This window comes from Stigmatopora nigra, chromosome 18 (assembly GCF_051989575.1).
Source record: "Stigmatopora nigra isolate UIUO_SnigA chromosome 18, RoL_Snig_1.1, whole genome shotgun sequence".
In the NCBI taxonomy this organism is placed as follows: domain Eukaryota; kingdom Metazoa; phylum Chordata; class Actinopteri; order Syngnathiformes; family Syngnathidae; genus Stigmatopora; species Stigmatopora nigra.
The window spans coordinates 11,248,140-11,271,918 of record NC_135525.1 but is presented as its reverse complement, the minus strand read 5'-3'; the positions used below and the strand labels follow the sequence as shown (position 1 = coordinate 11,271,918).

General features: G+C 40.1%; 2 protein-coding genes across 2 annotated transcripts; both read right to left on the bottom strand.

The window, feature by feature from the left end:
- Window positions 1-3,291: 3,291 nt before the first annotated feature.
- On the bottom strand, window positions 3,292-19,427 carry antxr1c (ANTXR cell adhesion molecule 1c). Its single transcript, XM_077739579.1, has 19 exons — window positions 19,415-19,427; window positions 18,648-19,071; window positions 14,031-14,102; window positions 13,202-13,273; window positions 12,973-13,054; window positions 12,860-12,890; window positions 12,691-12,764; window positions 12,514-12,582; window positions 12,255-12,335; window positions 12,127-12,187; window positions 11,837-11,935; window positions 11,655-11,724; window positions 10,908-10,986; window positions 9,933-10,028; window positions 9,746-9,784; window positions 9,568-9,666; window positions 9,337-9,501; window positions 8,346-8,426; window positions 3,292-5,283 (listed from the first exon to the last, which is right to left on the bottom strand). The coding sequence occupies exons 1-19, from the start codon at window positions 19,425-19,427 to the stop codon at window positions 5,020-5,022; spliced, it is 1,971 nt and encodes a 656-aa protein (XP_077595705.1). The 3' UTR covers window positions 3,292-5,019.
- Window positions 19,428-19,660: 233 nt separating this feature from the next.
- On the bottom strand, window positions 19,661-22,727 carry rbp3 (retinol binding protein 3). The gene is made up of 4 exons (XM_077739093.1): window positions 21,440-22,727; window positions 21,174-21,364; window positions 20,449-20,591; window positions 19,661-20,357 (listed from the first exon to the last, which is right to left on the bottom strand). Exons 1-4 carry the CDS (start codon window positions 22,631-22,633, stop codon window positions 20,032-20,034), a joined length of 1,854 nt encoding a protein of 617 aa, XP_077595219.1. The 5' UTR covers window positions 22,634-22,727; the 3' UTR covers window positions 19,661-20,031.
- Between the last annotated feature and the right edge of the window lie 1,052 nt (window positions 22,728-23,779).

The following is a 23,779-nucleotide window of genomic DNA, read 5'->3' as shown; positions in this document are numbered from 1 at the left end:
AGGCGCTGGCACCCGTAAAACTAAGGCCACGTTGAAATCCAAGAAGTATCTTTTAAAAGCAAAGCAACACACACTTCCTCTACCTCTCTACAAACTTAGTGAGTCAGTTGAGGGTCTGTGGAGGATTGTGGTCCCAGTAAAAAGCCCCTATTGAAAGTGGAATTTCACTGGGAGCGACACGTTTGTGGTCACTCTGTGAAGCTCGGCCCATTCAGCACTCTTTCCAAAGCGCCAGCCCAAGGGCGATCTTGCCCTTTACCACTGTAGCCAATTCTATTCATGAGGTTTGGAGAAGGGTCATATTGTTCACAGAGCAGAGATTTTGTCTTTTCATTTATTTTTCCTCGCCCTCTTTGTTTAGGCGAAAGCATAGACAGAAAACCACTTGAAATATCCTTTTTGGGCGGTACCTGAACGCACCTCCAATTGGACCTGATTCTATTTCTAAAATTACCTACGAGCCTTCCATTTTGTTTACCTTTGAGCATAGTGTTTGGGCACGAAAAGTTCTGACAAAAATTGTACTATATTCCCCCCGTTCGGGTTCCAACAAGATGACCATTTTAAACTCCCATTGTGCGCAAAGGTTATAAAATGCAGGCTGTCAAGTTTTCTTGATACTTACAAGGGTAAGTTTACAGTCAATTTACGCTGTCTGTGCAAGCTAGCGATGATTAGCTTCGTTCAAGTTTTGTCGATTTTTTTTTAAATTAATAACGGGTTGTTTTTTTCTATTTCTAACCTGGACGCAATGTCGTTTTCAGATACTATGGCCACATAATGCATTTTTCCCCGTGCGTACATTTGGCTGCCATTGACGTCGGAAAATGGTAAGTTTTACAGAACATTTATGTTATAGCCATGTTTAGTGTTGAGCTAAAAGCTGAAGTTCAAGTCCTGTACATATTTTAATCATATATTGTTATTCTACCATTGTCGCCATACGGTCAGAAATTGTGGTCTATCTATTTAAAGTGTTAACTTTTTGTATTGTTAGTCTATCATTGTCGCCGTATAGTCAGAAAATGTATATACATTTAAAGTGTTTACTCTTTAGCTGCCATTGAAGGCGTCCATTTTGTAAATCGTAGGTCTGAATGTCGATAGCATTGAAATGTAATTGTCTCTTTATGTCAATAGCATTGAAAGCTTAAAAGGCTACAGGCAACAAAATAATATCCAAGACACTAAAGATGTCTATCTATGTTATAATGTGCGCTCACTGTGGTTAATAATAGAATGTTATGCAAAGTCTTGTACCAGAATAACAGAAGACAGTGAGTAGACTCCATGGAATGGTATCAAATCCTCTTAAAAGCCACAGTGTTTGTAACATCTAGTTATGGCGTCTTAATCCACTGTCTCCTACTTTCACTGACCTCTTATCCATTTACCTAATGCGTGTTTTTGTCACCTTAGCTTTTACCGTAACCTGCTCCGTCACCCCCTCTAGCCCACTTGGACCACGTCCAACGGAAGGTGGCGAATGGACGGCGTCAACATCTTAAAATAATAATCAGGAATTATTCATTCATTCATTTTCTGAACTGCTTTATTTTCACTAGGGTCGCAGGGGGTGCTGGAGCATATCCCAGACACCCGGAATTGATTGCCTGTCAATCCCAGACAACCAATCATACCAATTTAGTGTCCAATCAGCCTATCATGCATTTTTTTAGGAATGTGGAAGGAAATGGGAGTACCCAGAGAAAACCCACAAAGGCCCGGGGAAGAACATGCAAATTTCAGATAGGTGGACCGACCTGGATTTGAACCCAGGACCACAGAGCTGCGAGGCTGACATGTTAACCACTCAAGGCGCTGGGTCGGCCAATCAGGAATTAATTTAGAATTAAAAAAAATTGAATCTTTTCAGATTAAATGAATTTGGACAGTAAACAAATACATTCATACTTATTTTAATGTAATTGTTTTTCACATGCTTTTCCGTCTAGTTTGCATTTGGGATTTTTTAAATGCCAGCCTAATAAACCCGTAAATTAACCACAATAGCGCCACGGATTTAATAGCGTGGCCGATTAGAGATCTATTAGCCATCTTCACAAAAGCGGCCTACATAAGACTTTACCAAAACCGCATGACAGGGCCCACAGTGGAAAATGACAATTTGTGTGGCTCTCTTATGCTATCGTGTTCCACTGTTGAAAATTACTTGGCTAATCTTCACTGCGGATTGAAGGGAAACTCACATTCATCACATTTTTGGGGTAAAAACAACATAGTGACGTCTTAGTGGGACTGCTAAAATGGAAAGATGCGTCCATCGATTCCAAAAACTTAAGCTAGTGCGTAAAACATTTAAATCCCAATGTTTCTTTTTTTCAGGAAATGGAAAGACAATCCAGGTACAAGTTGATTCTTGGCTGCAATACCACAAATTGTCACTAGTATGCGCTGTTTGTTGACTTAAAATGGCATAAAGCTATCAAAACTTGGCCTGAGCATACTAATGACCCACCAGAGTAGAAAATATCACTAAAAAAATGTTTGAATCTAACGATACCCTAAAATGCTATTCACTACTTGGCGATTTTCTGCAAAAAACGCGATATTTGAGGGATTACTGGATAAATAAAGTGAAAAAAATCAATCATAATTACCTGTTAACTTCATTTTTTTTTCTTGCAGCTCGACAAAGTCATTCAGAAAATGACAGCGATTGTTTTGACATTTATTTGAGTCGCCACGGTGACCCGGAAAACCCTGGAAACAATGACTCATCATACCAACTTCTCTGCTAAGTTATTTTTGCATCAGGTCAGTGAGTCTCTCGTCTCGGGTAATGTGAGATGAAGATTAAATATTAGTATATTATCAGGTTTATGTCTGGGTCACTAAGAATGATAGGCTAGGAAAATGCTTTTATTTATTTTAAAACATTAATAAATAATTTCCTTATAATTTTATCTCATTTTTGTACTCACTTTCATACAAAATTGGGACACTTTGATCAATTTTATAGGGTTTTTAGTAGGTAGTTATGTGGGGACCAAATTAGAGACTTTACATATAAAGTACACTTCTACTTACGAAATTTTCAAGTTATGAAAAAAGTCTTGGAACCAATTAATTTTGTAAGTAGAGGTACCCCTGTAAACTTACTTTAGGTCATACTCTGACCACATTTATTCATCCCCTTGTGGAAATATGGAAATATATTACAACTGATAATAAAGAATGTATTTGCAATGTATATGAAATATGCAGTATAGATGTGTGAACTCTTCTGACCATTTTTTTTTCAACGACAACACGGTAAGTAACCTGATAGAAGCTTGGAAATCAACCTTTATTGATACATTTGAAAATATCAAACATTGAAAAAGTTCATATATGTTTCAATCCTGCATTTTTTTTGTAATACTGCACAGGTAAGTACCCTGATTAGCATAACAGGTCTCAGGAATGAAGTAATTGTTCCCTTTTATTAAGGCACTTAAATTGTTTACTGTACATGTACAAATTTATCAATTGTATTCAAAATACCCTGAAAATATGTTGAAAATGTGTTTTTTCACCCATTTATTTTAGTTTTTTGTCAGTCTCAACAATTTTTGAGTGAATTGATGGTGCAATAACATTTCAAAATCAACTTTTTACAAAATACTCAAAAATTTGGTGTAGCAAAATCGCAAAACAAATGAAATCCTAATTTTTTTTGTCCAAGCAGTTTTTTGAAGTAAAAATGATGCATCTTGTAACACCACTACTACATGGCTTGACTAATAAAAAACACAAGAAATAGGATAGAACATAAAAAAGAAAAGAATATGAAAATGAATACTATCCTTTCCCAGCTTTTCTCTTTTTTTAAAAATACCTCCAAAATTCACAAAGCGGACATATCATTAGGTACAACACAATTAGATCTAGCATTAGGATTTGTGAGTACACGCGTGCTATATGACTTAAATATTCTTCCCTTCTATTTGAGCATGCAGAGGTGAGTGACATTTAAAAAGCCGGTACGTGTTCGTGTTTGGACACTTTGTCATTAATTCAAGTACTCTCCTCTATTTCTCTCGGGAAATAAATTAGATGCTCTGTGAACTGCCCTGCAGTTGCAAATGTGACTGTTTTTCACTCAAAAATGAGACTTATTGTGCCGTAATATATATAAAAAAGCGGAATACCGGGATGGATTTGGAAAGAAAACATGGAGAGTCATTAATTAACCTGATTTATGTTTTTATATATGCTAACTAAAACAGCATACTGTGTCCCAGCAGTCTGTTTTTAGATAGAAAACAAGCTAACAAAAAAATAGACCAAAAATGGCATTGCTCTGTGCAATGTTTCCTCTAAACTTGTCTTCTCTGCACAGCAGCAATCATATGGCGCGCAGTAAATAAAATTCAATTTTTTTGTGGCAGTAGCTCTGTCCACTCTTATGTTTTTTTTTGTGTTTTATATCTTTTTTTACATGAAAAATTAGAAGGAACATTGTCTCTGTGCTGTGTTGTACATCAAACCATGTGCTATAAAGACAAAAACCAAAAATCAAACAAAAAGCAATAGCACATTGTGAAAATAGAAAGAAAATAGCCCAAAAAACTGTACATGTCCCTGTCATCACATAGAAAAAAAATGTATTGCGTTTTTAAAAAGGACTTTTCCCCAATTCCCCAAAAATTAAAAATGCATTTTTTGGTGCCCAAAACTAATAAAACACACTAACAAAAAATAGCACCACCATTTTGTCGGATCTTTGGAACACGACTCTAATTTTTCCAGGATTCTAAACCCTTATTTATTCCCTTTTTAATTCGTGTTGGCAAAGGCATAACTCAGTAGTTAATAAAAAAAAATAGAACATCCAATAGATCATATTTATTGCTTCTGTTGACTTGCGTCCCTAAAAAAATGTTTTTGCTGTCCTGCAACAATCGTCCCGTCTAAAAAAAAAAAAATCCCTGGAATACTTTGCAACATTAGCTTTAACTACATGAAATATGAAATCATTGAAAATACTCTGTTAAAAGAAAACAAAATAAAAGTTTAGTAAGGCCGGTCATTCAGGCTGGGCGGGGGGCGTGATGGCGGAGGGCATGGCAGCCCGGGGGGGAGGCGGGATGGTGGGGGTCCCGGTGGGAGATGGGCTACAGGTGGCGCTCTGGCTGGAGGGCTGCAAGTGGCGGGGGATTCCGGTAGGTGGCGGTAGTCGGGAGGCGGCGCCGAGGGTGTATGGATCGGGGTGCGAGGGGGTGGCGACCTGGGTGCTTGCGAACCTTCTTTCACTCTTGTGAAGTTGATGCAACGGCCCTGAAAACCAAAAAAGACAATATTGTCACATATGAATTATTAGGATGTGGTTTTATTACAAAAAGAAAACTTGTGATGCAAATGTTGGCCTTGACAAAAGGCAAAACCGTAAAAATGTCAAGTGGTTAAAATAGATTCTAGTAGAAATTGTTTTTCTTTTAAGCTTGTTGTTTGGTATTCATTTTGTGTTTAGGGATGTGGTATGGATTTATTTTTTGACTTCATTTTTTCCACATGTTGATGTTTGTTTCTCCTTTGATTGTTTACATTTAGGTTTTGCATTTTCTCTCCTAGTTCTCGCCATCAATTGTCCACCCTTTAGTCCTCAAACTACCTATAGAAATTGGAGCTTTGTATTTGCCGTTTTCTACTCAAATTCTAACAGGATCTATGGAAGTTTGTAAAAACACAGCATCTGGGTTTGTGTTTATTCATGATTATTATGACTACTTGATCCCAGTTGAACCCATCTTTTTGGTCATAGGATGATGTAGACCATGTGTGGTGTGTCTCCATGTTTTTGTGTTTGAGTCGCAATATGAATGACAGTTTTGCATCACCGATTTTATCTAAAAAAGCTTAGGAGATGTGCACTAAGTGAATAAAATGTAAAGTGGACCTCCCTACAAAGTATGTTTGGACGAATGTGTGTATAGTTGTCTTTTTTTTCTGCTCCTAGCTCAACCTCATGCACCCTCTGACGTCAAGCGAAATGCTGTGGTTTCCAGCAAGGGTTACTGAGTTTATTTCAGAGTGGAAAGAAGTGTGTGGCTAGCTGTGTTTCTCTGTGTGTGTGTGTGTCTGTTAGCCGTAAGACTAGCGTGTCTGTCACTGGTCAGACATGCAGTGTCATCATATGTACCAACATGGAGTGTAGCTTGCTTGCCACAGTAAATGTAAGGCACCAATTTTGTAGAAAACATTAGCTAAATTCACATATAAGTCGCATCTGTGTATAAGTCGCATCTGTGTATAAGTCGCATCTGTGTATAAGTCGCATCTGTGTATAAGTCGCATCTGTGCATAAGTCGCATCTGTGTATAAGCCTCACTCTTAAAATGGCTGAATTTGACAATTTCTCTCTTATAAGACGCCAACTTGATTCACAACTTTCACAAATTCAAGGAATTGTGTCCGTAGTGGTCTAATTTTTCATCCCTAGATAAAATGGCGGCGCCCTCAGCAATCAATGGCAGGCACAAGTAAGTCATGTTTTATGCAATATTTTTTCTTGAATTGTATTCATAGACATCAAGATACATTTTGTTAAGTATTGTCTTTGTCAAACCTTGCAGTTTCCTGCATGTCAAGTCTAATTTATGCGCATATAAGCCGTACTCATGATTTAATCATCATTTTTTTAGCGATAAATACGGCGTACATGCCAGAAAATACAGTATTTTATTGAATTCTTACATCCTGATCCACCCTTTGCTAAAAAAAAATGACCAATTCCCTCATTTTCTCAGATTCGCTAACATTTTCCAAGACCGGCCTCCTTTATTTGAACAACTGCTCCGCATTACACGTCAATAAAGGACTTAAGAGTCCATTTGAGTACTTGGCAGGCTTCCACTAAAAGTCCGATAAGATCCTACTTCATTAAGAAAGATCTTGGAAGTGATCTCTATTTCACACAGTTGAATACACATTAATTCCCCGCTTTAAAAAGTCATTTTGTCTTCAAACATGACTCCCATTTATCTTCCTTTCATCCCCTACTTAGTTTTTATCCACTCAGCTCTAACGTTAATGTCCTAAAAACTTCCATCCAAGTAGAAAATGTTCCAATAATTCTTTTAACAGGCTTTCAAAAGTTTCTCTTTGGCATGGCAAGGATACACCGCCCTGGAGACTGTAAGTCGCCATTCGTTTGGGCATGAAAAACCCTTCGATTTCCGCCATGGCCGTTCGCATGAGGCAATAGAAGCCTTGAGAAAGGCAATCATGCCATTTTTTTCCACCAAAGTCACTCGCGGTTTTGCGATGAGGCCTTGGAAATATCTGCAGGCCAGCTCATTTCCAGGCACCGACCAGAATGCCATATTTCACTCCCAGTGGAAACCAGCATCTTTCAATGTAATCCTTCCATTTAAAAACTTTATTTGGACAAAAACTCTTGCCAAATGACACGGTCCGAAAACTGGCATTCTTCGAATAAATCGTAGCGGCGAACTGGCCAGCGAATGCTTGTTCATGCTGAGTTAACAGCTGTTTCATCAATACTGTGCGCTACATGATTTGGGAATTGGTTCCGCGTAAACTGTAATGCGGGTCACCCAACGTCATGAATTCATGGAAAACTTGGAGAGTCGATATTTAATCTTTGGTGTTGAAATGTGGGTGCTTTTTTTTTTGGAAAGTAAGATCCAGATGCCATTTTTTTTGCGTGCTAGAGCCAATTCTTTTGTAAATGGATTCATTTTGTTATGAGTAATTCGTAAACAATTGGTCATGGAACGCCCATTTTTTTCCCAGTAATTCAAGTATAATTGATAATTAGCTTTGTATTGACGTGCTAGCTTGTAAATCATAACAGAATGCTCACACCGCAACGAACCAATAGCGTGTCTATCGGTAGTTTGCGAATAGACTTAAAAACAGAGATTTTGAAATAGGCAGTTTAAAAAGGGACTCATCAGAATTTATTGAATTATTACTGCATTTTTTTCACGTATAAGTTGAAGTTTTTGCTCAAAAATCGAGGGTATGGCTTATATGCGCATAAATTAGACTTGACATCCACAAAACTGCAAGGTTACAAAGACAAAACGCCATAACAAAAAACAATGCTTAATAAAATGTATTTTGACTTCTTTGAATAAAGAAATAAATAAACCGTATGAAAATTGTGATTCAAGGGGCGGCTTATACGAGGGAAATTGTCAAAAATCAACAATTTTAAGGGTACGGCTTATACGCAGAGGCGGCTAATACGCCAGAAAATACAGTAAGCCTTTTCTAGACTTTTTGGATAGATTTGTCATCCCATCTTTTTCAACAAAACCCCCATTACCGTAGTACTTTACTTTAAGAACTGTAATATTCTATGGAGTACTTACATGATCACCAGGCTGAGGCCTCATCAAAGACACCTGATCATACCCACGACGAAACAAAGCCCAGATAGCATCCAGTTTACCCTGAATAAGACCAGAAAAAAGCAGTTGATTAACTGGAAACATTTAGTATTTCAATTCAGTCTTGTAGAATCTCTTCTAGAACTTAAACTTTCACCTACAATTCATCTTTTTAACTTGCCACGTCTGCCCACGTGCGGTTAAAGAACTCTTCTGTTAACGTTAGTCCAGAATCCATGTAGGAATCCCAAACCTCAGAACCGTAAGGCCGACATATTTACCAAGAGTCCAGTGTGCTACTCTATTTGACTTGATGTTTATTTAGTCAAGTGGCGGGCGGCGTCTTGAGCCGAAGCCCAAAAACCAAAGCTCTCTTCAGTAAAACCAGACATTCTAATCTCTATTCTACTCGCTACCCTTGTGTTTACAATTCCACTTCATTCCTTCACGCAAATAACAGACTTTTGACAACTGTCAGTTCCCAATCTTACATTTTAAGTATTCATCCTGAAACTAGAGGAAAATGCCCTTACCAGTCGGCATACATAATGACTGGCCCTATTTTTTCTCCCCCTACTGCTGACTTTGAGTAGTTTTACTTCTCAGTGCAGGACTCGTGTTGTAGTACACAGGGTGTACAGTTCAAGTTGTGTCGTGTACAGATAACAGTAAGCGCTGTTTTACTTCTGAATGGCCAGTTTTGTTACAGTTTTTCGTGCGCTAAAGGCTCAAAAAGTACTAACACCAAGTTGAATAATACTACAGTGTTTAGCCTTAATGTTTCTATATTTAACGCTACAGAGTTTAGCCTTAATGTTTCTATCTTACTCAAACCCACGTAAAAAGCAAAATATGTTATGCTTATCGATTTATTTTTGTCATCTTGGACTAGTTTGATGTCTCCTACTTTGAGTCTAAAACACAACATGGATTAAGAGCATGAATAGAAGCACAGTTGTGCATTTTTTTTTACCCGAATGGGTGTGTACCACTTTCGATTCTGAGGTGGCTTCTTGGGCGATTTCTTGGGTTTGGGCTCGAAGGGTTCGTATTCCTGTTCTGGCATTTTCACCACCGCATTCTTGGGTTTCTCCAGCTTGGCTCCTTCTTCAGTCGAGCCCTTTCCACCCCAACGAACCTGAAGACAGAAATTGTGAATGGCACTATCGATTGGTCGCCCCGGTCACTCGTTTATTAGCATCACCTCCATCCTCTTGATCCCTCCGATACCCCTCCCTCCATAATACGAGGCATCCACTGTGGGCCACTTTTTCTTTGGAAGACCATCTTCATCATCTGACTCCTATCAAAAAGGGACATTATAATATAAGTAGCCAAAATGGTTCACCTAAAGTCGGATGAACAGAATTTACAGAACTTACAGGCTCAGGAGGAGGTGGTGGAGGAAGTTCTTTAATCACCTAGAAAGAAGTGAACACAATAATGATACTAAACAAATGTGAAAAACAATGTCATTAGAGTTGCTTTTCGCAACCGTCTTGGCTTCATTTTGGAAAGTCCTCACATTCCTGTAGTTTTTAGACAAATGTTCCCTTCTTATGGTCTTACCACAGTACAGCAGAGAGGCCAGAACCACCACATGAGGAGCAGAGCCAGGAGAAGAAACAACACCAGCAAAGTGATGAGTAGAATAGTGCCATCAAACTGAGTAGGGAAACACATTTAGCATCGGATTTAGGGAAAAATTGCAAAAGCTATCTTGTCAAAGAGTAGCACGAGTCAAGAATCTAAATAACTTTGACTGCTTTCATGTTCTTGCATAGATAAATTGGGTTCTTGTCCAGTATGGAGTGTCAATCGGACTAGAACCAGTACAGTAGGTTCATTCATCGTCACATATGCGCAAGTGACCGTAATTCATAGACAATCTTCTATGCAGTAACTAGTTTTTGTACAGGGTTAATAAGTACAGAATTAAGGCTATCGTTAGCTAAATGGAAAGATCTTACATCAGGCTTCTACTGCCTGTAGTTGTTCTTTTGTTTTGTTTTGTTTTTTCCCCTCTTGAAAACAGCAGTTCATGTACTCTGGGATCTCCCCGAGCGAATCCATCAACAACGTTGAGCTCAGCATATCTGGGCCAAGTCTGGTTCCGATTAAGGCCTTCAGATGAGAATCAGATGTGAGTTGACTAAAACCCACTTCTCTTGCGGGCATAGACACAAACTCTTCATCACAAATCAGTGCTAGCTTCGTAGAAAGTCAGATTGATGAACTCTTTCCTAGAAGTCACATAGTACCTTTGTGATTTCCATGAAAACGGCTCATTCGTTGCCACGGGAATGACGCAAAAGGCGCAATGGCGCAACATGACTTCAGACGACGGAATTTGGACATTTCTAGACCATGTCTCCATGTCAATCTCTTCATATTTTGGGCCTGTTTTGAGGCAATAACTCTTGTCACATAGTTGATATACGAGGCTACTGTTAAAGAGTACACGAAGATAGCTAACAGGCGGCCAATCCAGATATCAAAAGTACGCTAAAGACCAGTACGTTTTGAAAAGAAGCTGCCACTTACACACTCGGTGGTGGTTATGTGCACATTGCTGCTGATGAAAGACAGACCGTCGTTCATGCTCACTTGGAGATAAATCACCCTGAAACAAAACAGCAAGCGTCATTTTTTTTATTCGGGAATGGAATATACGGGTTCACGCCAAGCTGTTTTTTTTATGAGCTTTGATGGATGAAGTCATTGTAATTGGGACTGAATAATGTCATTCAAGGCTATGATGGGTAGGTTCGAGAACAGGGTTTTTTTTTTTTTAAACTACTGTAGAAAGGGATGCAGTGGGTGCGGGTTTTCGTTCTAAAAGCTTTCCACCAATCGGGTATTTTAAAAGGGGAAACGGTGGATTGTAGTGAGGTGCTTCTTGTTTTGCTAGAAATCTCGTTTGTTCAATTGTGTGTGTTGGATTGGTTGATTGAAATAGTTCTGTTTTGACATCACATAACGTGTAAAAGTTGTTGTGTTTTAAGCTGAGATAAAAGTTTTTGGTTGGTTGTTGTTCAAGAACAAAATAGTGAGCTTTTTTGAGATTTTGATGATTTATTTATTTGAAATGTAATGTTCCCAGATATTTGTTGTCATTTCTATCAGTTCAAACTAATTTTAAAAACATGCACTACAGTAATACCTGCATTATCGCATATATGTATTTTAAATAGTGGTGACCCTAGTTGGCGATTTTTCAATTGTGGCGGCCATGTTTGGTCTTCATTAACTGCGATATTTGAGCGATTACTGTATACGAAAACCACTTACTTCCCAACTTCATCAATGACAGGCGCAGGGCACAACAGGAAAGTATTTTCTACACCTGCAGGCTTCACATCTACAATATAAAAACATCAAGTTTTCATACACATACTACAAGTCCATTCCACTGCATTGTCACCAAACCCCCATTCAAAAACAATGGGACAATACTATGGACTTCCACTTACTAATTGTGATGGTGTCGTTGATTTTAAAGCTGCACAGCACCTGGTTGATGTTCCTGGCATGCAAAAATCCGTTGCCCCTCACCACTACTTGAAACGTCTCTGGTGACAAGACAACATTTTGGACTCATTAGACTTTTAATACCAACAAAAAGATCAAGCCGTATATTATAACCAGTAAATATCATAGTCCAAGCAAAATCCAATATTATCTGACTCTCAAAACATAGGAAAACAATACATATATATACTTAATATATAAATTTTTAAGAATAGTTTTATAGAGTACCCACCTCCTGCACATACGCTAGAAGGCTCGGCCGCTAAGATCTCAATGCACGATTTCTTGATGATCTGAAAGGGAATAGTGACAAAATCAAGACCGAAAATTCAAGAAAAATACAATCAAGACTTTATTTACCGAATTGATAACACCCCGAAGGGCGTGGAAGCCGCCCATCACGGGGAAAACATGTTCGATGGTATCCGCGATGGTCGCCAGCTATGTATCAATAAGGGAAGACATTAGTTGGGAATGGAAAGAAAATCCAGAACGCCTAAATTAGATTATATCATTTTAGATTAGTTTAGTATTTGGGAAATGCATTGTCACAGTAGCAATAGTAGCTGAGAATATAGACACAGAAAAAGACATTTTTTAGACTTAAATAAGGAGATACCTGAGTCTCATTAAAGTCTTTAACACCGACACAGTACACAATGGCGCCCAGGGATCTGGCTCGTTCAGCCTGTTAAAAAAAACAGCCAGCTTTATTCCCAGCAAATCACGCTATTAAACAGTAGGTGTCGCTTTCTTGGCTTCTAATAAGGCAAAGTTAAATAGTGCATTTTGCTACCTCCTGCTGTGCGGTGACGAGTTGATGTTCTTGCAGTTCTCCGTCCGTCAATGCTATAATCACGCTAGCCTTGCCTGTAAAGTCAAAGCAAGCAACGCTACAGGCTAGCCACAACAAATTGTCTTCCAAAAAAATAAAGGAATCATCTTTTTTTATAAGGAGTGCTCACCAAAGTTCTCCTGGGATATCTGCTCATTAGCCTTTAAAGACAAGATCGCTAGATCAGATTGTGTTGTCATATTTTAGCTAATTGCTAGTTAATAGCCATTTTGAATTGCCTACCCTTAATAGTCCGAGATGCATAAAAGTGTCTCCACCTGGAGTTTCTCTTTTAAGGGCGTTTAGACCCTTTTGGATCTCCACTCTGGAAAAGATAACATAAGTTTTAAGCTGTTGTTTTGTTTGGAATTGTGGTTCTCAAAAAAAAGCCAACAAGTTTGATGTAGTAACATTGAGAGATGGAGCATGGTGATTTAGGGTTATTAATATTATTGTAAGATTATACGCTTACCTTTTCTCTGTAAGTTTTAGGATGGTGAACGCTCTTGAGGAGAATGTTATGAAAGACATCCTAAGCATGGGACTGGAGGAAAAATACAAAATAATGTCAGGATTTGGTCAAAAAGAGGATCATCATTTTTATTATCGTATTTTTACGACTATGAGGCGCACTTAAGTCTTAAATTTATCTGCAAAATAGACAAGGTGCTTTATATATGGAAAAAAATTAAAATGTGTCATTCATTGAGGGTGCGCCTTTAAATGTGGTGCGCCTTATATACGGGAAAATACGATATTAGTTTTTTTTTAAAGAAACAGAAGCAAACACTATAGACGATCTAAGTTTAAATTATTATTTAGAAACAGTTTGTAACAAAATTGATTAGTCAGTGTACTTATGGTAATTGTATTAATGCATTTAGTAGAAATTTTGCTTTAAATGGAGACTTAGACTTTGTTCTTTTAAAATAACCTTGGTTTAGGCGTATTTTGTTCTTTGTGGATTTTAATGGACATGCTTGCCTTCCAAGAAGAATTCTGTAAGGTAAACACATACTAGTATTAAGTACTTGAACATATGAAGTAGTGGTCGGATACGTTTAATTGGCTTTTAGTTTTTGTGTGTGTGTGTTTCTATGTGGAGAACTTCATGGTGGCGCTCCAGGAAGTACAGATGAGGAAAGACCTTTTCAATATGTCCGCAGTCGTAAATTCTTTTTCTAAAACTACTTACTGTCTACGTGGAGTCAAAAGTCTTGGAAACTCATGCAAAAAATATTCCTAATGGTCTTCAGATAGCATTGTTTAGCCGAGTATGCTAATAGTTTTAGCATTCTTACCTTTTGAATTTCTCAGCAAGGTTTTCTACAAAGTAGTAGATTTCATCCCAGTGATTCTGTACACTTCCAGACCTGAAAGAACAAAGAAATACCTAGATCAGTTCTTGTAGTTGTGATCTTTTAATTTTGGAGTAAGCAACTTGTAAGGATGCAATGTGACGACTCATCACTTTTTGGAGAGGGGTGACACGTGGGAAATGAGCTAAGCCATCGCGGTAAAAGTGCAGCCTCCGTCAGGAAAAACGACGCCCACTCGGAACCCAGTTCAAGGGAGACTGAATGTTTTTGTAGGTGCTGACTGACTGACTGATGTAACCAGATTAAAGAGAACAAGGCAACGTGAGTGGCCGCTTCCTACTGGAAAGGGACAGGAGGTCAAATGCTGTGCTTTCCAAGAGTTTTTCAAGCCTCAGCCTAACTGAAATACACGGTGCTCGGAGTTTTGGTCGACGGTGTTTTGGTCGCCGGTCAAATGGTGACAGAGAGTTTACTGTTAAAGACAGCTCTCAAAATTATATTCATGAGAGAGAGTTTAATATCTAAGAGAGTTTAATATCTAAAAGTTTAATATCTAAGAGTTTAATATCTGAGAGTTTAATACCCGAGAGTTTAATACCTGAGAGAGGTTAATATCTGAGAGTTTAATATTTTAAGATAATTTAATATCTAAGATAGTTTAATATCTAAGAGAGAGAGAGAGTTTAATATCTAAGTTCATTTGACTGGCGGCCAAACGTCTGGCGGCCAAACGTCCAATCACGAAAAACACGTGCCTGTGAGGGTCTACTATCCTGAAATGTTCCACGCCCAGGAAATTGATTCAATTGGGAACTCCATCGGTCGTATATTAGGCTTTTTCAATTCACCCAACAAAAGTCTTTGTGTTATAGAAGGAAGTCGAAATCCCAAGAGAAAACCCACACATACTCCAGACAAAAACCAAATAGTACAAGCCACTCCCGCTATGTTGCAGCAACGTTAAATACTTTGACTGAGGTCATTCCTTGAATTGATAGCTTTTGGCATGCCATGTAAAGAAGACCCTTATACCTAATCCAATTCCAGATTTCTAACAATTTGAAAAGCGTTAGCGGAATTAGCTCAGGGTTTGGAACCCTAACCAGTAAGAACAATTACTGAAAGGTCCCCCTTCCGTGACTTGAAGTTTGAGAATTCCCCATTTTGACCACATAGTCTGTAAAAATATCTCCCCTCAACCCCAAAAAGGTCTTCCACAAAAACAAGGACGGACTCCACCAACTCTGGCGTCTGCTTAAACAAATGGCCGCCATTATTCCAGCTCAGCATTTTCAGGTCAATCCCCCCCCTCACATCTCGTAATGCTGACTAAGCTAAGATAAAAAGCCCAGACCTTAAAGATAAACATGTTTAAATGGCCTAAGTGCATGCAGGTTTGGTTGTACAGTTTACTCAAAGTATTTCCAAACAACTCCCTTTATTGCAGTATTTTAACTTGGAAAACAAACAGATTGATTTCCCGATACTTGTTGTTTTGCTTAAGCTCCTCCCATTTATGGAGGTCTAGCTTGCAGTTTCTTTCACCTGTTTAAACAGGCAAAGGCCAGGAAGTGGTTTATTCATTGTATGACTAATATTTTATGTGGACTGCTTCCCCTTTGCTAATTTTTATATACTTTTAAGCTCAGCGGTTTGAGTTGGGTCCTAACCTTAAGTGGTTTGAGGTTCTTCAAAGGTTTTGGAAAGGGGGTGTGGGGACAGAATTTGGGAGGAAAGCTAACTAAGGCCAACTTCCATCCTTTTTAAACCATTAAGGATCCACACTAGCTAGCAAGAGCTGAATTACCATATTTTCTGGGATATTAGCTGCCTCTAAGTATAAGCCGTACCCTTAAAATTGCCTCAAAATCTTTACAATTTCTCGTTTAAATATATACCGTATTTTCACGACGATAGGGTGCACTTAAAAGTCTGAAATTTTCTCCAAAATAGACAGCAACACTTATAACAATAGTTTCATGCATATCAAGTAATTTTCTGTCATTTTTTGAGTGAAAAATTCAGTGTACATGTGAGAAAATACTGTACATTTTTTGGAATTTTTTTTACAATATATATTATAATTATCCTATCTTTGGAAACTTTGAATATTTGAACATTGAATTTGAGTATTGAGGCTTTACTTGACATATTTAAAAGATCTATTAGTCTTGTTGACTCTGACTTTTTGTATTTTCAGAGTTTTGTGTGTTGTAATTTGCTTTCACTTTCACCAGACACTTAAAGGGGCAGTAACCCCACACTTGAATATTTTCCCCTCATCTTGTGTGGCCTCAAATTTTGAAAGTGTCCAAGACGTAAAATCAACAAAACCGAGGCCGTCCGGTTTGATATTTGGCAGGACACTTCATTTCCCATCAGAATTTCTATCCAATCCTTTTCTACAGCGTTAGAACCCTCGTGGTCATGGCATATTATTCTTTTGTGGACAAGTGGGCATATATTATGGCTGTATTGCTAGGCAACTAAACTTCACGGCCACTGCCAGTCATAGCACCCGTCTACTGGAAACAATGTCGTTCGTTCCCACGTTGCAGCACCGATCTTTGTCTGTGGGACGACAGAACTTGAGTGAGGTCATTTGAAAACACTGCCGCATCTGCCAGATAGAGCACCGCTCATTTAGCAAAAAAACTTCTGTTTTTGGAGGCCAAGTTTATACGCAACCTGCTCAAGTCAAAACAGTTGTTGGCGCTGGACTTTAAACACACACGTAAGCTATTATTCAACATTATCCTGCTGAGTAGGACAAACATGAGTCGTTCTGTTTAAAAAAAAAATGTGAGTCAGAGTCTCTTGTGGAGATCTAGAGGAGGATATTTGTCAAAAAAATGGTGAGCTAGTGAGATAAGATGATCAACAACATCCGGGAATTGACTGGAAAAAGCTAATTTAGTTCATTTGGAGTGTGGATAAAACTATAGGTCGTTAAAGTAGGTTTCTTTAAGACAAACTTGGCAAAAAACATGATTTCCATTTAGAAGTTTGGTGGGAAAAAAACCCTGGTTGGTCCCGAGTCTTTGTGGCTTTGGTCTTCATTCTCACGCTGCTAACAAAGTGTTCAAGACGGAAAAATCAAATTTGAAAAATCCCTACTGCGACCAAGACGGCTGTCTGCCATTCCAGCTGGGCCCATCCAGACCACCCCGGCCTGTAGCCAATGACGGAGCTCCAATTTAACTGACTGGGCACAAAGATATGTTTGTTTAAAACCGCTAACCTACTTTTACAGTTAGCGCTGGACCACTGCTGAGCTAATGCACACAGGCATTGACATATTTTTGACGAAATGGGCAAGTGATGAGACTTCATTGCCTTCAACAAAATACTTGGCCTTATTTTTTATTGTTTTGGGGGTGGCACTATTCCAATTCCCAACAAAATATTTTAAACCCCTAAAAAATCCAATTTCTGTCATCCATTATCTGTGAAAAAACACCTAAGGTATGACTTTAAGGTTAGATTCCTGTCTCAAAAGTCCTGACACTGAACCTAGCACGAGATTTCGCAATAAAAGTGGCCCATACTAGCGTTATTTTTAGCCTACGTTTGTGTTTTAGGCAACAAAGCGAGTCAACAATGTCCTCCGCACATCTGGACAGCTTTTGATTTGACTAGCGTAGCAGATGCTGGCAGGCCGTTAGAAGATTGTTTTTTTTTTTTGCTGATAAAGCAGTTCCCTGGAGAGGTCGTGTTGTAAAGGTCACCAAAACGAGTCTTGAGTATTCCTTCTTGTAGCACCCACATGATGGACGGCTCGTTGGAATAACAAACATTGTTTTTCTGAATATGTACAGCATGACCTCTTCAGTAGCTAGTTTTCTACAAAACATAACATCGATACATAAATGCTATGTCTTAGACTTCCCATTTTTTACTTACATTCTATATTGTTGTTGAATTTTGTCACTTTATGATCTAGGACAGGGGTGTCCAAACTATTCTACAGAGGTCCACAGTGGGTGCAGGTTTTCATTCCAACCCAGAGGACACCTTTTCACCAATCTGTTGTCCTACAAGTACAATCAGTGTACTGGTACTTCTTGTTTTCTGCAGACATCTCATTGGTTCAAGTATTAATATGGATTGGTTGGAACAAAACCTGCTCCCACAGTGGCCCTCCAGCACTAGTTTGCAGACCCTTAAGCTAGGATTATCCCTCAAATGCAAGTCCAACTTGTCTTCTCACTGCAGAACTGCAAAATGTCCCTCCAAACCACTGCGTTCTTTCCATTGTGGGGAATCAAGAAATGCTAATGACAGAGTAAGCAAACTTTGAGACAACTCAAGAGACGTCTGCACAGATCTAAAAAATCTATTCTTCTCTCAATGTCTTTGTTTAAATGTGAGGACAAAGAAGGGTCTACCCAGAACATGACCATATGATCCAAACAATTTCTGCCGATTCAGCAAAACCGCAAGACCGCCTCTCCTGTTGCGTCACGTCACCGCACGGCTGCAGAATGCGCCTCCAAAGCCATCCCGCGGTCACCCTCGTATTAACCAGTCCAATTTCTGGCAAAAATTAAGCACCAAAACGTGTAGACTCACTCGCCAAAAGACAAAAAAACAACGTACTTATCCAGCACAAAGTAGAGGTCGAAAGCTCCTTGACAAGAACTCTCTTGGTCCTCATCTTCTTCGTCCCGCAACTCTGGTTCTGCCCTGGCCATCGAGCAAGTGATTAGAAATAATCCAAACAAAAGCGGAGCGAGAGACATGCTCCGCGATAATCTTGGCACAAGTGTCTTCTTTGAGAAAATTAGTCCTTGGAAATAAGACACGCCGATGTCCCGAGTGCTGTCACATCCCAAGTCCACTTGAAACTGGAAAAGGGATGCAAAGAAGACAAAGAAAAAATCGGAGACTTTGTTCTTTGCAAAAAAACGATCAAAAAACAGGAAAAGTTTCCAAAATGTACTGAAAGTGGGGCAAAAAAAACGGAGGTGAAGTGCAGGGTTGTTGGCAATGGAAGCTCTGGGAGCCCGTGGGACAATCTGGACTCAAATGGACCAGGTTTCACATTTCATCGTCAGGGAAAGCGAGAGAGAGAAAGAGAGAGAGGGAATGAGGGAGGGTGAGGGAGCCACCAAAAAATAGGAGAATGAGAAGGATAGAAAACCAAGGAGAGAAAAAAATGGGTCGGCCTTGCATTTTGCTCCTCCCACAATCAAGATGGGAGTCAGAGTCCAATGGGATGATGATCCTAAGAATCTAAGGACTAGGATCTTTGAAGAAATAGGGCCATTTTTAACTCCTTTACTGGTAATAAGAGTATATTTTATAATATTTGTAGTTCGATTTTTGCCTTGTACAAGAGCAATGACTATAAATGATGTTTATACGCTGTAATGGCATCTACAATATCAGTAGCTAGCTATGTTGAAGAAACATGTTCATAGTATGCTTGTTCTGATGATGTTTAGATTTTTTTGTCAATACTGATAGACTAGACCAGTAAAATCATGCTAAATATCAAGTATCCCGTCATAAACAAATCCTAAACAGCAGCCAAAAAGCAAATAACTACCAGATCGGATCTGATCTCATAACCAAATTCGTTACTCTCTAATTTAAGACGGCCAACAAACTTTTGATCTTTTTTTAGAGTATATTTTAATATGGTGTGGCCCTTAGAACAGAATTCCAAGTAAGTTTTCATCACATAAAGATAACAGATGGGGAAAAAAAGAATATTCAATGTTTACAACACACACAAAAAGCAAATTTTGACACAGTTTACAGCATCCAATAAGAAAGCAGCAACAAAAAATGATCCTTAATCAGGTAGTTTCACAAAAAAAATTAACAATGTTAGCATCCTTAAGCAAATAACCTATGTTAAAAATCGAGTAATTAGTTCAAAATATAATCACATTCTCAAGATATATTTTCTCTTCAATCAAGTCTAGATTTCATCAAGTTTCTCAAAGAAATATTTAACTTTAATGGTGGATTCCATTCACTTCTTAGCAGCCAAATGCTTATTAAAAATACCCTTAGCCGTCTCCAAAGCCGCGCTCGCCGCCACAGGAATATGTGGTGCAACTCCGCTGTTTTCCCAAGAGGGCGCCATACTATCGTCCGAATGAATGGTAGGGATTTGGAGGAAGACGTCGGTCTTGCCGACTTGGAAGGTTTTAGGCGGGTGGGATCCCCCGAAAGTTGTCTCCCCCACAATCATGGCACGCCCCAGCCTCTTCATGATGAAGACAAACTCCTCCGCCGCCCCGGCAGTCGCCCCACTGGTCAGGATGATCAGGCTTTTCTTGGAGCCGAACCTGGGACCTGAAACCGCGAAGAAGACCGAGTCACGGATCCAAGTCCGCGGTAGCCACCGTGTCAGAAAGCAGCACAAAACGGCAACATATCTAGTTACCCGTGAGTTCAGGCAGGGTCTTGAGTTCCGTTGAGGTCCCGGATTGTCTATCTGTCAGTTTGTCAAGTACAATTTGCTTGTCGGCGTCAAAGAAGTACGAGCAGAATCCGGCGATGGATGTAGTTGGTCCACCGAGGTTGTTCCTGCAAGTATTTTAAAAATGTCAACTACAAAATGTACGCTGGTCTGACATTTACACAAGATGGTTTTCCTCATCGAGTTTGACTTAAGCCACCCAATGTGGATTTAGTTCTTCTACCTAAGTGACTCATTCATCCCTTTTTTGTAAGGGTTGACGAGTATGTGGGCCACATGCCAGTCAAACGTTGGGAAATTGTGAAATTGGATTCTAACTGCAACTAGAGTGGAACCATTGTGCCCCTGTTTCTCTGTATTTTGGTTTAGTCAACTCTTTATTTCCCGAACATTTTGTCCTGGCTTTGGAACAGCCCACCGCAATCTTGCGATCCGTCTACTCGTTTCCTGTAAGCGTCCCATCCGAGTACTCGACTCTTGGGATTATTAACTCATTCACTGTCTTTACCAATGACAAAAGCCAATTCTATTGGACAGTGGAATAGCTGGCAACTACATTAACACCAAAGAGAAGCTGGCTGTGTGAACTACTGCACTATCAACAAGCCTACAACTATTTTGAAAAGCTTTATGGCAAAAGGATACTGGCACAAGTGGACAACGAACCACACATTTGGACCGAAACCTACCTGAGGTCAACGATCATGGCCTTTGTGTTGACCACTTTGTTCCAGACGTGCTCAACAACAATCTGTGCGATGGCCTTGACCTCCTCAAAGTCTCCAAACATATCAAAACGCAGGTAGCCAATGTTGTTCTCAAAGACGTCTGTTTGGAAGGAGACTTTGATCAGTTCAATGAACATCTCTGGAGTGAAGTTCTGAGGAGGAAACACAAGCAAAACCAATTATGGACGATAAATTACAGCAAGGGCAGTCGGTCAGCACTCTCTTACAACTGGGGGCGGGACTGGAGTGTCAGCTGCTGTCTTCAGGTTCTTGTCCCCAGACAGAGTTTTCAGGTCAGCAGTCAGTTTCTCCTCAAGGTCGCTCTTGGAAACCAGCATGGCGTAGTCGCCATTCTGAAGAAGGCCTTTCAGTTTTGCGGCAATACCCACCGCCTTCTCCTTGAAGGCGTAGTTGTCGGCGACTAGCGCCGCCGTACCCTCCACGATGGCGGGTACTTGGGCTCGGAGTTGAAGTATCTTAATAGCCGTAGCCAGGGCGTCCTCTGCCTTGACTTTGACATCGGGCGTCACACCCGTTTGCTCCCAGCTGGAACCGGTGATGGGGTTTATGGACTTAGCCGTGGGTAAGCTAATGTAGAAGTCCGAGTCTCCTACTTTGAATTGATCTACTTTGACCGAGCCCCCGGCGGTTTTCTCTCCGACTACGGTAGCCCTCTTCAGGTTTTGTAAGCAGTACGCCACGTCTTCGGCGACGCCCCTAGTGTTCTTGCTAGTCAGGATGACCAGGGGTTTGCTCGTTTCGTACCTCTGACCCAACAGTGTGGGCATGGACATCAGCTTGGTGGTCTGATTGGACGGCCGGTCATAGACGCTGTCGATGTGAATCAAAGACTCGCCTGCCGTAAAGTAGGAGACAATGTAGGACAGTCCCGTCATGTCCCCGCTGCCGGTGTGGCGCAGGTCAAAAATGAGCGCCGAGGTTGGCAGGACTTTGTTCCAGACCATGTCAACCAGCAGGGGGCCGATCTTGTCCGCCACCGCCTCCCCGAGGATGTGGTCGATCCTAATGTAGCCGATGTCGCCCTCCAATATGTCCAGCTTGATGGCGTTCTGGAGCATGGCCGCCAGTTGTTGAGGGGGGAGGGCCGGCATCGGCGGGGCAGCGGCGGGTACGAAAGCCGGCTCGTAGGAAAGGCTCAAACGCGGGTCGCCGATGGTTGTCTGGAGTCCGGCGCTGAGGACTCGGGATAGAGATTCGCCGTCTGGAATTTTGAGGATTTCTGTGTTGCCGCCCGCCGCCGCGATGGCTTCCTTCAGTCCGGCTAGCTTTTCCGGCGAGCAGTAATTGTCCAGGACGATCTTGACCATGTCTACGATGAGGCTGGGTGGAAACGCGGTGTGGACCACGGAAGCGTTTCCCAAAATGAGAAGCGACAACACCGCTAACAGAACCTTTGCCATTTTGCCTTCTTTCGCCAAAGCAGAACGAAGTGCAACTGGTGGAACCTACCTGTGCCCGCGGGTAGACAAACTCTGGCTCAAATGCCGACTGCACGATTTCTGTTAACGCGCCCATAAGAGGATTTCACCCACAATAAACCGCTAATCGCATTATACCTTTCGTAAGGCAATAACAAGATTGCCAAGTGGGCGGGACAACCGGGAAACCTTTCTATATATACTGTAGCAAATTTAACAAAGGCAAAATTAGCATTCCATGACTTTAAAAGACGAACATCATTATAGGCCAAAGTTCAATACACACAAACAAATGTTTCCTTAAAAAACTTTATTGTAATCATACATTTTTCTTGTTACATTCCGACTTTATAATAAAACAACGGAATTTTTCAAAGGATCCACACGTAGATTTTATTTCATGCAGTGTCTCCCTCTTCTGGCCATAAATACAATAGTACATTTAGTCAGTTAGAAACCATAAAAACTATCTTGAAGGTCTGTGTGAAAGAAGGAAAAACTTGTTCCTGTATTTCCCAATTAATTCCGATTTTTAAAGCTGACCAGGAACAGGATAACATTGACCATAAATTCCCAGCAACCCCAACTTTTAAGTACTTGAAGTATGCCGAAAAGCCTGATCATACTTACCCCGCCGCCATATTATGAAAGCTCCAAGTAATGGTGTACTTAGGGGCCTTCAAGTGTTCACGTCTGGGTCGTGTCATGGCCGAGAGCCCTTGGACAAGCGTTATGGGATGCCATGGCTGCTTCAAATCACAGATTCCGCCATGTTAGAAACCAGAACAAAGTTAACCTGCCACCCATCAACGTTGCTATACCCAAGTAAATGTTGAACCTTGTAGTTTGGGGTCATTTGAGGACCGGAAACGTCTGTACTCTGAAGCTTAAGTCTTATTGCAGCAACAGTCTTTATCCCAATGCAACTAATCTTAACTCTTTGTCTTGGTTATCACCGTGAGACTTGTGTAACGCAAAACTAGCTCATTGGAAAAACACATTAGCTTTTTGTCATATTTTGATTTAATGGGGCCCACCTCTAAATATTTGGGGATAAAGTATGTACACATATTCTATAATGACGAGGCTGTACTTGGGATAATCTTTTTTAGTTCATTAACATGAGAG

Bases quoted from the DNA above. Each gene is read 5' to 3' on its own strand.
- antxr1c (XM_077739579.1), bottom strand. The intron at 9,667-9,745 runs GTAAGTTCTGTA...CCTTTTTGATAG, and splicing joins CACCACCTCCTCCTGAGCCT to GAGTCAGATGATGAAGATGG. The intron at 5,284-8,345 runs GTAAGTACTCCA...TTTGGTTTTCAG, and splicing joins GGCCTCAGCCTGGTGATCAT to GGCCGTTGCATCAACTTCAC.
- rbp3 (XM_077739093.1), bottom strand. From the start codon at position 22,633: ATGGCAAAGGTTCTGTTAGCGGTGTTGTCGCTTCTCATTTTGGGAAAC. The intron at 21,365-21,439 runs GTAAGAGAGTGC...TTTCCTCCTCAG, and splicing joins CTCCAGTCCCGCCCCCAGTT to AACTTCACTCCAGAGATGTT. The intron at 20,592-21,173 runs GTAGGTTTCGGT...AAATACTTGCAG, and splicing joins GCCATGATCGTTGACCTCAG to GAACAACCTCGGTGGACCAA.